Source organism: Hemibagrus wyckioides, linkage group LG29 (assembly GCF_019097595.1).
Source record: "Hemibagrus wyckioides isolate EC202008001 linkage group LG29, SWU_Hwy_1.0, whole genome shotgun sequence".
NCBI lineage: Eukaryota > Metazoa > Chordata > Actinopteri > Siluriformes > Bagridae > Hemibagrus > Hemibagrus wyckioides.
The window spans coordinates 7,262,542-7,279,290 of record NC_080738.1 but is presented as its reverse complement, the minus strand read 5'-3'; the positions used below and the strand labels follow the sequence as shown (position 1 = coordinate 7,279,290).

At 40.2% G+C, this 16,749-nt stretch overlaps 1 protein-coding gene across 1 annotated transcript; it reads right to left on the bottom strand.

Moving 5' to 3' along the window:
* Positions 1-317: 317 nt before the first annotated feature.
* On the bottom strand, positions 318-4,257 carry apela (apelin receptor early endogenous ligand). Its single transcript, XM_058384216.1, has 3 exons — positions 3,943-4,257; positions 2,306-2,395; positions 318-736 (listed from the first exon to the last, which is right to left on the bottom strand). Exons 1-2 carry the CDS (start codon positions 4,016-4,018, stop codon positions 2,307-2,309), a joined length of 165 nt encoding a protein of 54 aa, XP_058240199.1. The 5' UTR covers positions 4,019-4,257; the 3' UTR covers positions 318-736; position 2,306.
* Between the last annotated feature and the right edge of the window lie 12,492 nt (positions 4,258-16,749).

Here is a 16,749-nt window from a genome sequence, read left to right as displayed (position 1 = left end):
ATTCTGTATTAAACAGAATTATGTTGTTGGTTACAAGCTGATGGAAATGTCTAGAAACAGACTTTTATACCGGTCAATTTGGACCTTATTCATTTGCACAGACAATCGATCATCTTTGCTGAAGTTATTTTCAGGACTTTTTTTTAGACTTTGGGGTACAAATGAAAACGTTAAATTTAATAGATTAGATTTCAAGTCAGAAAAAATTGTCACTTTTCGATCGGTCTTTGTTGAGAAACTTCTCAAGACTTTTTTTTTTTTTGAAAAGAAACTACATTTTATTTAATAAGAATAAAACATTTGAAGTGCATATAACTTACATATAAACACATTTCATGCTATATACATTGATTTAGGTATTCAGTGGTTGGACGTTATTGTTAAACTTCTTGACTTGATCATTGGCTATAAATGCTGTCTCAACTCTCTCTCATACACACACACACACACACACACACACATACTGTACATAGAGAAACCCCATATTCTTTTCTACACTGTTGGCGCCAAGCCAGTATCTTCACGACGCTGGCACATGAGCCGAAGAGATCCTCCTATTTGGTGTGGTGTGAAAACTTCTTTGCTGCATAGCTGTGTGTCATTCGCCTGCTGAAAGATCAGTCGGGATTTTGGTTGTCTTGTTGAAGTCCATCTTTTCTGCTCTAGCACTTTTTCCATGCCTCGACAGAACACGTACCCTCCTCTTTCGTGGCTTTTATGGACAGTATCATGTCCCCTAAAATAAAAAACAAAACAAAACATAATCAGTTCAATATGTTCCGTTGTTAGCTGTTTAGTCATTTCTTTTTCCCTCTTTGCATTTGTTCTTCACGTGTGTTTTGTTAACTCCGGACCGGCTCTGACTCTTTGTGTGGGGGTCAGAGAGGACGGGTGAAAGGTGACGACCCCTCCGAAGTGTCTGAAAACAGTAGGCGGCTCCGCTAGGCTGGCCGCGCAGAGTGTGTGTTCTCACAGATACAGTGTCGCTTCTCGCGCACACACGTTTCAACATTAACACCCAGCTGATACACACGTCCTTAAAGCTACACTAAATAGTGTTTTTGAATTTAGCTTGTAAGTTAGATGTTATTGCCCCGTTGCTGGTCAAGCAACTTAGCGCTGATTAATGGTTCAGTAGGAAGTAACACCTACTACTGTAGTGTCAAGCCAGGCCGCGGAGAACAATAGTGTGTACTACCATGCTGATAAATGTATACACAGACAACATTTTAGCCAGCTTGGTATATAAGGTTTTCATGCTGTAGTCAACTACATTAGGGAAGAAACACCATTGATCCAATGCCTATGGATTTAAAGTCTCAAGGCCATACTTCTGTACTAAATTTTTCCGAAAGAGTTTGCTGAAGTTCAATTCATCTGGAAAACCAAGGCTGTCTCTCCCAGAGTCACTTCTCCAGACCTGAGCAGTTTCCAATTTAAATAGGAAATCTCAGACATACTTTATAATTCCTGAAATTGGTTTTAAAGTCAAGTATCAATCCCTTAACTCTAATATTAGACCAGTCTGCTCTGAGACACTAGACCTGAGACTGTGGTTTAGACTAGCCATGATTCTGCACCAGATTTTGCACGAGACATTTAGAGTAAATAAGTGTTACTCTCTGTACACACGGTGTCATTGTGGCTGATTTAATGAATGCCACCCGTGCTTTACTGTGTGTGTGGCAGGTATATACGGGGGGTAGGGCAATTCCTCTGTGTGTGTATGAGTATGTATGTGTGTGTGTGTGTGTGTTTCTGTGGTGTATTTGACTTAACCGGCTCTTTTGTGATCTTTGCGAGTGTGTGCTTTGTTTACTTATCCCAGTCTAAGAGAAAGTCTAAAAGCTCGAGGGATGCCACAATTACACCATCATTTAGTTCAGAGCTGTTTACACACTCTGTGTGTGTGTGTGTGAGTGAGAGAGAGAGAAAGAGGTCTTCCTAAACCTTTACTGTGTCAAGCTTAATTACAGTTCTGTTAATTAATCCGGTTTGTCCACCTTATAACACAAACACACACACACACAGACACAATGGAGTGGTGACCTCTTAAACGAAGCAGGCAGGATTTGGTGTGTTGCTCTGGACTCTGTCCAGGTATTTAAAGTATGTGGTAAATATTTGTTGGTAGTTTTTTTTTTTTTAAAGAAAAAGAATGCCAACCATTCATACCTATCCACTCAAGCTATTTAAAGGTAGGCTAGACTGGAAGTTTAACCCTATAATTCACTGACCACATGAGGATAATATAAGGAATGGAAAGTCTGTGTGTGTGTGTGTGTGTGTGTGTGTGTGAATTTACCTCAGGGAAATGGGACTCTGGAGTGTAAAGGCAGGCAGCGCTTGTGTGGACAGTGATGTCTCCTGTATTTTCGCCGCAAATTCAGAAAATCTAAAAGACAAGGGAGAAGAAAAGAAAAGCTTTGGTTATATGATTGTTATAAATCAATCAATCATTAAACAAACAAACTGTTGTACTGTAGCTCAGATTTTGCATGCAGCTTGAAACCAGGTTTTAATAACTTGAAAGATTAAGATTTTTCACGTGTTTAGAAACAGTAATTATTCTTTGAGAATTCATGCAATGTTCTTTCTTTCTTTTAGGTGGGCGTCAGGGACCACCGGGGCGTTACCTGAAAATACAACGACTTCACACGACTTGCAGTCTATTGGACCAATATATCAATCAAGCGTCGATTTGTTAACAAGCAAAGGTAGCCTACGTGAGGCCATATAGATCCACCTTCATCCCCCCTCCTCTTCCATTTCTTTTATTTCTCTCTCGTTCCTCTCTGTGGTGGCCTTATGCTAATATCTCTCGCGCATTGTGCTCTGCTGCATGATTAACAATAGGGCACCGGAGCTCGAGCGCCCGCGGGCACGAGCTTAATTGCGCGTAGCCGCCGCTGGCATTGGAATTTATGGGTTTGCGCTGAATTAATCCTCATATGCATGCTTTTACACACCGAGCAGCTGTAAAATACTCAGAATGTGGCTTAACACTGTGGGAACATTTCCAGTAACAACAACAACAAAAAAAGAATTTCTAAATTACAGAACTATGTCTATTGACCTAAAACTAATGTAAAGAATTTTTTAAAAACCCTTCCTTTAGGTCTTCTCTGGTTTCCCATTGGCGTCCAGAGGCGCTAAAAGGCACTCCGAAAAGGCACTAAAAGTCAGTGACCCCAAACCAAAGTCAATGAACCCTAGCTCTGGCTGCTTTCCAAATGGCCTCCTACTGCACTAATTAGTGTGGATGAATAGTACGCCACCTCTAGTAATGTATGAAGGCAGGCTACTATTCTGACACGTTTATATATATATATGTATATATATATATATATATATATATATATATATATATATATATATATATATAAAAGACATGTGACCTTTAGTGATGATTATCATTATCATATCATTATCATATCATTACGCACTGGGAATGGGAATTGGTTGTGCGTAATTTTCCTAAGAAAATGAATAAATAAATCCTGTGCAACTCATTTTTGGTTCTGGGAATCTGCTATGAATCAGAGAAATCGCTTCCTGTCACAGCCTGGTCTTTGGATTTCGAAATCTCATTCAAGAAAACTTCTTGGCAAGTGCACACAGTGTCGGATGCACTCCCACGGTTGGATGTTCATTCAAGTTCGCCCGGGATTTTAGAGCTGAATTGAAATGAAACATAACACGTTGTTCCACAATCGGAATTCCTAAAGCTTTGGTATTCCTTCGTCCAAATATTAACTAAACATACAATGAAGATAAACTTGGAAAACGGAGCCTGGACACTCATTATGCAGGTTTATTTTTACGCACGCGGCGTCAAGGCTCCTCGCGCATCCAGCAGCATGAAAACATCCATAGCTTCTACTTCAGACTTTCAATGCATTTTTTAAATAAAAGTTTACACATGAGTAAAAGTATCCATACCTGGTTTCTGTGCGCTGACCAGAGTCAGCACCATGAGTAGGAGCAACAGGGCGAAGAGCGGATGGAAGAATCTCATGCTGATGCGACTTCTTTGCTTAAAATAACGGGCTGAAACGATACTCTCCTCAATCACCAGTTTAAGATCTCGAGGGGTCAAGCCGCTGAGGAAATCCAGTTACAGCCTTGCAAGGATGTCCGTTCGTGACTTTTTGCTCTCTCTCTGTCTCTCTCTCTCTCTGTCTCTCTCTGTGTCTCTCTCTCTTTAGACGGGATGAATGACCTGTAGATGTTCAGTTTGAACAATGTGGACTATCCCCCTTCTTTTTAAACAGACAAGACAAAGGGGAGGGGGGTAAAGGGGGGGGGCTGAGGGTGGAGAAAGAAGTGCAGGATAAGGGGTGGGTATGGAATCCACCCTAAGACTGGGTGGGGACAAAAAAAGACAGCCCTCACTCATTCACTCACACACACACACACTTTGCATTGCACATATTGACCCCACATGTAGAGGGTAATAGAGCTGACAGGAAGGCACCTTCCCCCCACTAGAAAGTAAGAGTTGGGGGTTTGGGAGATCCATTGAGTACCCAAAAGATATCTGGTTTAATCGTGTGAGTTATTGTAGGATGTACAGTGTAGTGAAGGGTTGTGTGTAGCAATCCAGTGACTAGACTAGTGACTGCAGTGTGTTTGCACTTAGGAGAGTGATAAAGTGATGAGTGTTGACTTACAGAGACGTGGAAAGTCTGTTTTGGGTTACACATTATTGCACCACAGGTGTGTCTGATGAATACGGCTCAGCCAGATCAGCAACCGGTGTGCATGTGTGTGTGATTGTGTGTGTGTGTGTGTGTACGAACGAGCTGAAAACACTGCTCGAAGCTGTTGGATCTATGAGCTCTCACTCCACTAATGAGCTGCTATTGACCTCCACTACACTACAGAGAACAAAAAGTCACACCAGGAGACCGAGCCTGACATACACAACACACACACACACACACACACACGCACCACACCTCAGATACGCAAGTGGACATTAGTTCTGAGCAGCTGCTGACCATTAAGGCCACAAACCATAGTATTAACTGCACTATATATTTTTCGAGTTCATTTCCATACCTCAAACACACAGATGTGAGAGTCTAGACTCTAGTGTCTGACTCAAATAAGGTGAAAATTGCAAGCAAAAAAAATGTTTGGGTATTGATGTAACGATATAAATTCTGTATAGTTACACATACGCTAGCGTGTCTCCATGTCTTGAATCGTAGAAGCGCACACATGAATACCTCACCATCCAAATGCAAAAGGATCTCATGATATAAAAACACTGTGCAGTTTTATGCTAACTGTGTTTGTTTATCCAGTTACAGCATTAACGAACCAGACGGGGTGCGCTAACTTCTGGCTAGTCTCCTTTTGTGTGTCCATTACGACTGGGCAGTGTGATGCTAAATTAGACAGATACTGAAGTTTGGGTGTATTATTGGTTCAATATGGTAATAGTATTAGACATTCAGACTCTCTGTCTGTGTGTGTGTGTGTGGTTTAATGAGCCGAAGTCGTTAATGGCTTCGCTATTGTGTGAAAGACGGGTAGGACTAGTACGATATGCAAATGCCGTTTCAGCCCCATTAAGTAGATAAGTGGCAGCAAATATCAGACAATTTGTGCGTGCATTAATGTGTATGAGATCTCTTAGTAAGTAAAATATGTAAGTGTGTGTGTGTGTGTGTGTTAATTTGAGTGTTAGTGTGGGTCTTTATTGAACTTTTGGACTTGGTGTGTTTGTGTTCATAATTACACACATGTGTGTGGAGGTTCAGTGCCACATGTTAGTCCAGTCTTTGACCTGTCTGTGTGTGTGTGTGTGTGTGTGTGTGTGCACTTCCATGCTTATTTATCACTTCCTCAGTTTTGTACAGTTATAGTTTTAGTGCCATAATTGATTAGCCTAGAGGTTACTACTTCCACACATATAATGAAGTTTGTGTGTGTGTGTGTGTGTGCATTTCCATGTTTACTTATAATTACCTCAGTTTGGTATAGTTAGAGTTTTAGTGGCATAAATGTTTAGGTTACTACCTAAACACTTATACTGATGTGTGTGTGTGTGTGTGTGTGTGTGCACTTCCATGTTTATTTATCACTTCCTCAGTTTTGTACAGTTAGAGTTTTAGTGCCGTAATTGATTAGCCTAGAGTTTGTGTGTGTGTGTGTGTGTGCGTGTGTATGCACTTATAACTACCTCAATTTGTACCTCAATAGTTATAGATTTAGTGGTACAAATGATTAGGAAACTTTATAGACATTCATACTGAAGTGTGTGTGTGTGTGTGTGTGTGAGAGAGCGCACTTCCATGTTTACTTATCACTTCCTCAGTTTTGTACAGTTGTACTAAAGTGTGTGTGTGTGTGTAGATGCTGAGTTACCATGTTTAACATCTATTTTGCTCTTTGTGTGTATGTGTGTGTGTGTGTGAGAGAGAGAGAGAGAGAGAGAGAAAGAGAGAGACTACACATTCTCCAAGCTTTTTTCATGCCAATTAGGATTAGAACTCAGCATGTTGCTAATGGATGAGGTAGAGAGAGAGACGGACCCAACGGCCCGACACTTTGACACTAAAGCCAGCCTTTAACCCCCGTCGGAGCGCTATGTGTCCACGTGTGGCTGAGTGAACGTCCCTTCATCCTTGGGGAGGTAATTTACTGCTTTATGATGTTTGCAAAAATGCTCCTCATTGACATCATGCCTCCCAAGTGCATTCTGTGTGCATGTGTGAGTCTCTCACAGGATTTGAAATTCTTGATGTTAGCACACATTGTCCTCTCGCTTCATTTAAATATGTTAATGAGGCTGCATTGTTATTCCTAGACACCTGGTATTCCTGGACACTAGCAACCTTCACTACTAGACTTAAGTGTGTGTGTGTGTGTGTGTGTGAGAGAGAGAGAGAGAGAGAGAGAGAAACTATAAGTGAAAGATATGGAGATCCATCACAATTTTTTTTAAACATTTAACCAAAAATATATCACACAATGAAAAGGTTACCAAAGTATCTGTGTGTGTGTGCTTAGTGACAGGTGCAGCCATTGAGTCTGGCACGTGTGTGTGTGTTCGTGTGCGTGCATGCGTGTGTGTGTGTGTGTGAGTGTGTGTGTGTGCGTGTGTTTCAGTCAGTCTGTCCTGTCTGTTTCTTAGTCTGTGTTGAAATGTTTACTTTGTTAGGGATTAGATGTCATTACCGGGATTAACCTGCCTCTTTAAATAGTCTCTCTGCTGAGAAGCATAGGTTACTGATTTCAATGATACAACACACACACACACACACACCTAATTAGAATGGTATTATGTAAGACATTTAATCCAAAATCAATTGCTAAATTGCTTAACATGTACCTATTTTCTAAACATTAAATAAAAGAAAGCAAGTACCGAAATATTCAAAATAAAATCAGTCTCAGGAAATTATATCATTTTTATTGCAAGGTTTCTTTGCCGCCCAGTTAGAAAAGCTATATGTTGTTGTCTCCAGCGTCCTGGAGAAATGTTGTTTCATTTCACTCTGTACACGCAGCTATATGTGGTTGAAATGAAAATAAAGCTTCTTGACTTGACTTGAACGTTGCATGACGTTCCTGCAACGTTCTAACAACCTCTACTGTAGTGATGACTTGCTTCACAACATTATAACAACGTTCACACACACACACATCTCAAAAGATCCAACCGTTCTTTGAATGCTCTAGACATTAACTAATAATGTTAGCTAGCTATAATGGTATGTTGAATTCTCACAGCTGATTGGTCAGAACATGGTTGACTCGTTTTTTTTCTCTAACAGAAGCTCTGAAAGTATTTTTCCGGCTGCAAGGACCGGTTTGTATTAATGCACTCGCTGCAATGCTGTATTTCTGTTTTGCATTAGCAGCTCATTCACAGTGGCTCATAAGATAAAAAATGAATGGAAAACACGTATAATCACCGTTTTGGTGAAACATTCTGTTAAAAATATAAAGGAATGCTGTTTATTTAGCACATATGGAAGGAGTCTCCAGTCCCACAGTCCGGTAACAGTCGTGTTAACAGTTGGGTGCATAATGTTTTCTTTGAAAAACAGACTTTTCACTTCAGAAGATATTTTACAAGTTTTGTAATCCGCAACTCCAGGATTGGGGGTTTGATTCCCATCTCCACGGTTTACGTGGTGTGGGTGGAGTTTACATCTTCGCCCAGTGTTGCAGGGGTTTCCTCCAGGTACACCAGTCCATAGTGTGCAATTGTGCCCTTAAAAGTATCTGTCCCCTGAGTGTCTTAAGATAGACTTCCCTGTGACCCTGTGTTCAAAAAATAGATGGATGAATAGATGGATGGATGGATGGATTGATAGATGGCTGGCTGGCTGGATGGATGGATGAATAGATGGGAGAATGGATAGATGGATTGATGAATAGATGGATGGATGAATAGATGGATGGATGAATAGAAGGATGGATGGATGGATGGATGGATGGATGGATGGATGGATAGATGAATGAATGGATGGATGGGTAAATAGTTGGATGAATGAATAGATGGAATGATAGATGGCTGTCTGTCTGGCTGGCTGACTGGATAGATGAATGAATAGATGGATGAAAGGATAGATGGATGGATGGATGGATGGATGGATGAATGGATGGATAGATGCTTGAATGGATAGATGGATGGATGGATGGATGGCTGGCTGGCTGGATGGATGGATAGATGCTTGAATGGATAGCTGGATGGATGAATGAATGAATGGATGGTTGGATGGATGGCTGGATGAATGGATGAATAGATGGATAGATGGATGAATGGATAGATGGATTGATAGATGGCTGGCTAGGTGGCTGGCATGGATGGATGAATAGTTGGATGGATGGATGGATGGATGGGTGGATGGATGGTTACATGCTTGAATGGATAGCTGAATGGATGAATGAATGGATGAATGAATGGATGGATGGCTGGATGGATGGATGAATGGATAGATGGATTGATAGATGGCTGGCTGGCTAGGTGGCTGGCATGGATGGATGGATGGATAGATAGATGGATGAATGGATAGATGGATTGATAGATGGCTGGCTAGGTGGCTGGCATGGATGGATGGATGGATACTATAAACCAGATTGCATACTGCTCCACGTCAACACAACACTTGAAATGTCTTCATTTCAAGCATCTTCTTCCTGTATGTTGAGTTGATGTAATTCTGGACATTGTGCTATTGAATTTCTTGAAGAAACAGTAAAGATCATTGTTCACTACATAACATATAGGTAGTATCTAGCAAAAGTTTGCTTTCTTTTGAATTGCACTGATTTCCTCTGTGGCAACCTCCAATACAAACAGTACTTTTGTTCATGGTAGGCCCACGACTCCAAAGATTCTCAAGCCGGCAAATCCTTAGGTATCACCTTACTTCCTCTTTGTCGTTTGCTTCGGGTTTCTGTGGCACGGAGTCGTCTTTAAGGTAAGAGTATTTATCCAAATCCTTTACGACTTTTTACAATCCCGAGAATCCTCTCAGCAAACTTGTGCTTGTGTATTGATTACAAACCTTCTACTTTCATTTTCAGTTGATTAGACAGCGTCTTGCTTTCGATATCGTGTCAGATTTAAAAGTTTTTCTTTGACAAGTAGACTTTCAAACAATCCAAGTAAAGTGAAATTCTATTAAAAAACCGAGAAAAGAAGACGAGAAAATTTCATTCATACACGATTTGCTAGTGTTTTGTCGCAGTCATTCTACTACATTAGATGTAACACAATTCTGTACAAAATGATTTTACTATATAATAATAAAGAAAATATGAAAATGTGATCACCTGTGGTGACTTTAACTGTCAATGGGATATGAATGGGATTTCTATCAATGGGATAGACACCCTTGTGTCTGAGCAGATTGTAATACCCCCCTATCATTCTTCCTGATACACCGATTTTCACCCTGCGGTATGTCCTACACTGCTTTCTTCCAATCAAAGAGCAAAAAAAAAATTTGGCTTCTTTCTTGCGGTTCTTTTCAACAACAAAACTGATGCATGATTTGTGGCCAATGTGAATCAGGAAAGCATTTCCCACACCGTTATACAACCCCCACTTGCTTGAAATTGTTGACACAAGGCAGGCTGGGTGCATGGATTTGTCCTGGTGAACCAAAGTCTGTTTCTACTCTCTGTATGTACAGCAGAGATCAGGATTCTTTATGTTAGAAGTAGAATAGAGTGATATATCTGTTCTCTCTCTTTCTCTGTCTCTCTCTCTCACTCTCTCTCTCTCTCTCTCAGCCTGACCTCTGTCTCCCCCCTGAGTTCATCCCACAAAAGCAAAAACACATGATGTGCCAATCTCTCTCTCTCTCTCTCTCTCACACACACACACTTCCCTGTGTGCCTAAGAGTGAGTTCAAAGTAAGCTTGTTATTATTTGTGTGTTCAGTCATACAGCCAGTGTGTGTGTGTGAGCCGCTGACAGGAAGTATTATCAGTATTGAACTTTATTGATTGTCCCTCGAGCTGATAAGAGCGACATCCTCCCATAACCTTCCTTCCTCCTTAACCTTCAATTAAACCCCCTCTTCAAGTTTACAACTAACCCACACACACACACACACACACAGTAGACTTTACAATGCCTATATAGTTACTACCAGGAAACAAGCAAACCACACCCCCTTCTTCCTCTCTCTCTCTCTCTCTCTCTCTCTCTCTCTCTCTCTCACACACACACACACACACACACACACACACACACAGGAACATTGTTTAGAACCGCCCCTTTGCTCTGAAAATTCCTCATGGCATGGATTCCACAAGGTGTTTCCTTTAAGATTCTGCTCCAATAATGACTTTGCAATTTCTGCAGATTTGCTCCATTGGATATTGGATATCTGGTGACCACTGAACTCACCATCATGTCCATGAGAGCGGTTTGGGACGACTTGTGCTTTTTAAAATTGGTACCTTATCATGCTAGAAGTAGTGATTAGGAGATGAGAAGGTGGTGCAGATATGCAGGTAAGAGCTCGATTGGTGCCCAGTATGTGCCTGGAAAACATCCCCCACACCATTACACCACCACCACCACCAACACCACCACCAGACTGAACTGCAAGCTGACTCAACTGGATTCTGGACTATTTCCTGTGAACTGACAGCTAGATTCTGTACACTTCAGACTTTTATTTGAGATGTTCTGACCTATTGTGCATCCTGAGATGCTTTTCTACTCACCACAGTTGTAAAAGAGGTTATTTGAGTTTCTTGTCAGCTCACTATTCTGTGTGAACTCTCAAAAAAATATCTAAGGAGATTGTCCGTTTCTGAAATACTCAAACCAGCCTGTCTGACAGCTACAACCACATGACAGTCCCCCATTCTGCTATTCTGATGAATGGCTGATTGGATAATTGCATGAATAAGCAGGTGTACAGGTCATTCTGAAGGCTGAACCTGATTGATTAGTGTGTATTTATATTTAGTATTTAGATTTAATACACTCTTTAGATAGGTTTGCCTCTTTGACATGTTCAGATCTTATTGATTTGAGACAAAGAATTGTCTACTACATGTCTACTGTCTACTACAAAGATCTACTACATGTAATGCAGGTTGGTGTGTAAATTGTATATATTTAATGAAACTATATATATATATATATATATATCCAAACTACTGATAGTATATATAATCCAAACTATCCTTAGATGTAGATTGCATCCAACTGGATTTACTGACTAGCTTAATGGCTGTTAATACTGATAATTGTTGTACTAGTCAGACAGTGTGTGTGTGTGTGTGTGTGTCCCAGTTCATGCTTGGACTGGATTCAGCCTCATTTTTCATTTTGGATAAAAGAAGATCTGGCACATGAATTCTTTTTTTTTCATTTGCTGTACAGCTTCAGTCATTAATCTGGTAGCCCATTTGCAAGTGTGTTGTCAGGGGAAAGATTTGCAAAAGAAAAAAAAAAAAATTAGGGCGTGTGTGTGTGTGTGTGCGTGTGTGCACGCGCTACTTTCTAACCATAATTAATGACGCCAGCAGAGGGCAGTGTATTCACAATTATCCATAAATGAACGTGTATTAGTTTTTGGACATGTCACAGACAAATATTAATGAAGTACATTACAGGTTTTATAAAATAACAAAATAAAACTGCAGGGGAAATGATTTTTTTAGCGTTTAAAATAGCTGAAAAGGAAAGTGATCTGCATGATTTTCACACTGAAATGACTGACACTAATGTTGTTTTGTTTAAGTTAATTAAATGAACGCGTTTTATTGACACGGATGTGAATTTATTATAGATCATTCTTGTGCTAGCATTAAAAACAGCCTCACAGTTTATAAAATACTCGTGCCAACGTTATCTGTGTACCGAATATTTAATTTGGGTTGATAAGATAATGATAAGATAATATGGCGCGTTTAACGTTAATGCGCATGCGCGATACTTTGACAATAACCTGTCTGGTTATTGTAATAGGACAAAGGTATCTATCTATCTATCTATCTATCTATCTATCTATCTATCTATCTATCTATCTATCTATCTAGATCTGCTGTAATGGGATTAGAACAAAGTTCTAATGTTACCTCATAAACTTCTTACGTTTCATTCACTCCCAATTTCCTCTTTTTCATACAATGCAGTTGCTTATTTATCTTTAACCCCAGGCTTTTTCTTTCAATACACAACATGTAACTATTCTACCAGCTGCACATTTTCATCTCCGTCCTCTTTTTTACATATACATATACGTATATTTTTTACACATACTTTTTTACATTGCCCGTTTTCCTGCCCATCTACCCCAACCATCAGTAGGTATGTTTACATGCGGCCATTTCTGTCATTCTAAATGAATCGGAACTGACTCCAGATTCAGAAAGTACTCTTTATATGTACCATAAACACTGCAATCCGATTCTAATATCCATTTACATATTCAATTTTGACACGTGTTGCGGTGCTGATATGAATGTATCAGCATTGTGTGTCGCAGCATTGTGTACACTTACTAGCCACACATTATTAGACAAACCCACCTCACTGGTGCTGAAGGTGAACTGGTACATTGCATCAATCATATTAATCGCCGTCTAGCCCTTAATCAGTGGTCAGTTTTTGACAGCAGGACGGTGTTAGGTGGTCAGTGGATTGTTTAGAACCAAGTTCTATAAATTCATTAGCTTGTCTTTGCGCTTCTTCTCTGTGTACAGAAGGGTGTATGTTCCTGATGGTTGGAATTCCTGTTTTCTCCAGTGTTTATGACAGGTCCGGTTCAGCTCTGTGAAACCATTTTCACCTGTAATAGAAGACATACATGCAGATGGTCAACAGACAAATACAATGGAACAATCAGCTTCGGTGTGTGTGTGTGTGTGTGTAACGTTTACACGCAAGTACCTTGGTTGTCTGAATGCTGGCTGCGTGTATAGATAGCAGCCAGTCCGAACACGCAGAACACAGTGAGGGCTAAGACGATGAAGAGCAGCTCAAAGCCTGAGAATGGGATCTCCATAACACTCTACACAGACACACATACACACGCCTGCTTACAACACAAACAACAACATGCTTGGACAATGACATACTGTAAAGACAGACCGAAAGAATGTATAGAGTTGTTTGTATATAATCCTCGTTCAGGCTTTGTTTCTCTGTCTATAATTAGTGGATTTTTGTGTGTAAGTAAAAACACAACCTAAAAACTCTATTGATCTCCAACTAGTACAAGGCAGGACCCAAAGCACTGCATGCTCTATCAGACTTCAACAAAAACAATGCATCATACATTAGACCTTTAAATGTTAACTGTTCAATTAAAATGCTGAAACTGTCTTTTTAACCTTTTTTTATTTATTTATTTAAATGGTCCACCAGCTCTCTGTCTCTTCACATGGCCGTGACCTTAAAGCTGATTAATATTAATGAACGTTGAAATGTGAAACCCAAGCCGGTCTCTAGTGTGGCTGGAGTTCATGCTGCCTCCTGGTATAAGGGACAAATTTAAAATGGCATGAATGAAACTGTTGATAAATACGGCGTTCTTGTGTTCGACAAAATTATTTGTCATGTCCTTAACAAGCTGCCGTGTTGATATGATGGCACGTACAGGGTCGAGGGGACCTAGTTGACTTTCCAAGTTTCCATGTTTCATTCGAATGCAGCATTACAACATCAATGTTTTATTGGGTAATGGAATGTGGGAGCGTGACTTAGTGGCTTGTGCTGTTGCCTCACAGTAAGAAGGTCCTGGTTTCGAATCCTGGGTTCAAACAGGCAGGAGCCTTTCTGTGTGGAGTTTGCATGTTCTCCCTGTGTGGGTTTACTCTAGTTTCCTCCCACAGTCCAAAAACATGTACATTAGGTTGATTGGTAACTCTAAATTGCCCATAGGAGTGAGTGTGAGTTCTGTGATGGACTGGTGACCTGTCCAGGGTGTACCCCTGCCTTTCACCCAATGTGTGCTGGGATAGGCTCCAGCAGACCCCCATGACCCTAATTAGGAATAAAGCGGGTATAGAAAATGGATGGAATGTGGGAGCTATTGGTCATATTTTGAGGTCATTATTATTTCAAGCTCAGAGTTTCAGAGTTGGGGGCGTGTCAGTGAGAATATACAGTGAAATCGACAGGTGCCGTGTCTGTAGCTGATGGTAAATTTGTTGAAAGTGAATGTTTACTGATCTCAGAAGCTGATTATTTGTACATGCTAATTTCCTGCACAAATATTTACAGCAGCTTCATAAATAAATTAAAAACACAAAACAGGCAAAAAACACCTGATGCACATACGTTCTTCTTAATTTCCTAGAAGCAGAGCATAAAAAACTTGTTAGATAATAAAGAGCAGGTTCATCTCCCTCTCGCGCCAACCAAAGTGAATTGAACGCACCTGACGTCGTAATTACGACTTCCCAACTCATAATTATATAAAAATTCCCAGGAGCACTTGAATGCATAGAATCTCTGCATTGTCTCTGTAGTCCCCTAAGGCCTCTCTGTTGACATATGCACAATGCCGAAGTGAAACGAGGGTCTTCATTTGCAAAAGATTAAAAAGACTGGGAGAAACGTTCTGGCTTTAACTCACACGCACACACACACACACACACACACACACATACACACACACACTCAAAAGGCAGTATTTCCATAGCACATCTGACTCTTTTTATAATCAAAGAAGGCAAGACAAACCACTAATTTACTCATGAATCAAAGATGCAGGATAACAGCTTAACAAAATCTTTATGTTTTGAATATACAAAATTCTTAAAATACCTTTAATAGCACATTAGCTGATGTCTTAAAGAAGACAGAATTTTAAATTCTGAATTATTGTATAATACATACAAATATAAAAAAGCAGTCAAAATTAAAATGGTTAGCTCAGTGTGTGTGTGTGTGTGTGTGTGAAAGAGAGAGCCAGAGAGAGGAGGATAAGAGAGTCTATCGTTTACCTTCAGAATGAAAAATCCTAACTTCAAGTAAACGTGCCTTACAAGGACACGTCTTCTAGGAGTATCAGAGGCTCTTAGAGCCGTCAGTGAACCACGTCAGCATGTCACACCTTTCAGACTTGCCCTTTTGGGCAAATATAAACAAGCTGTCATTATCAGGCTCTGCTGACGGATATAAAGTGCTGTAGCAGAATCCGGAGCCGCTCCGTGTTTTGGATATGCCGTACGGATTCCTAATAAATTCCAAGACAGAAACTTTCTCACAGGAGTTTTAAAATTACATATAATGTTGGCGTAGTCTGTTGATCCAGGCTCAGACTATTAGCGGGTCTTGGTGTTCTTGGAGTATTTCTTTAGCTAGAATGAGAGAGAGAGAGAGAGAGAGAGAGCGAGTTATGATTATCATTTTCCTGTTAAAGCTGTTGGGCTTGGTCAATATTATCCATATTATTTTTGTTTTTGCTTCATACTTCTCCTGGGGCCATGTGCAATAATTATCTTTTTGTTTTCTCTCTTTCCTCTTTATACACCTCGTTATTACCTAATAAATCTACATGGCCAAAAGTATGTGGACCCCTGAGCATCATAAGCATATGCTATATTGGTTCTTCATCAAACCGCAGCCATATGTTGAGGATAAAAATGTCTTGGCATGCTGTAGAGGTAAGATTTCCCTTCATTGGATCTAAAGGATGCAGATCTGCTTCGTTGTGGAGGTTAAAGCTGGAGTGTCTTGCTTAGAGCCCTGACTTATCCCCAGTGAACACCTTTGGGATAGACCGGAACTGGAATCTCCTCATCATTCCCGCATCAGTTGTCTGATCTCATTAATAAATGAATAATCCCAGCTTCGCTCCAACATCTAGCAAAAGCCTTAAGAAAAGAGTGCAGCTTATCGTAAAACAGTTAAATGGGATGTTCAACAAACACAAAGTCAATTCAATTCAATTCAATTCCATTTATTTTGTATAGCGCCTTTTACAATGAATTAAATTATTAAACTATTTTATTTTATCCCTAATGAGCAAGACTGTGGCGACAGCGGCAAGGAAAAAGTCAGGGGTGCACATACTTTTATATAAGCGATACTGATATAACTGCGTGACTTTGTATTAGATCCACTAATCACTCAATCTTCAGCGAGGTTACGGCTACCTCTACAAAACAAATAGAGATGTAATAACGCAATAACAGAGAGCGTCGGGACTGTTGACACAATATGGAGCGCTTACACAGTGACTTTATTGTAGTGTGGCACAAGTTAAAGTAAATTTGAAAGCACTTCATCGCCCCAAAGTTTGT

Bases quoted from the DNA above. Each gene is read 5' to 3' on its own strand.
- apela (XM_058384216.1), bottom strand. From the start codon at position 4,018: ATGAGATTCTTCCATCCGCTCTTCGCCCTGTTGCTCCTACTCATGGTG. The intron at 2,396-3,942 runs GTATGGATACTT...CTTGTCTTTTAG, and splicing joins GGTCAGCGCACAGAAACCAG to ATTTTCTGAATTTGCGGCGA.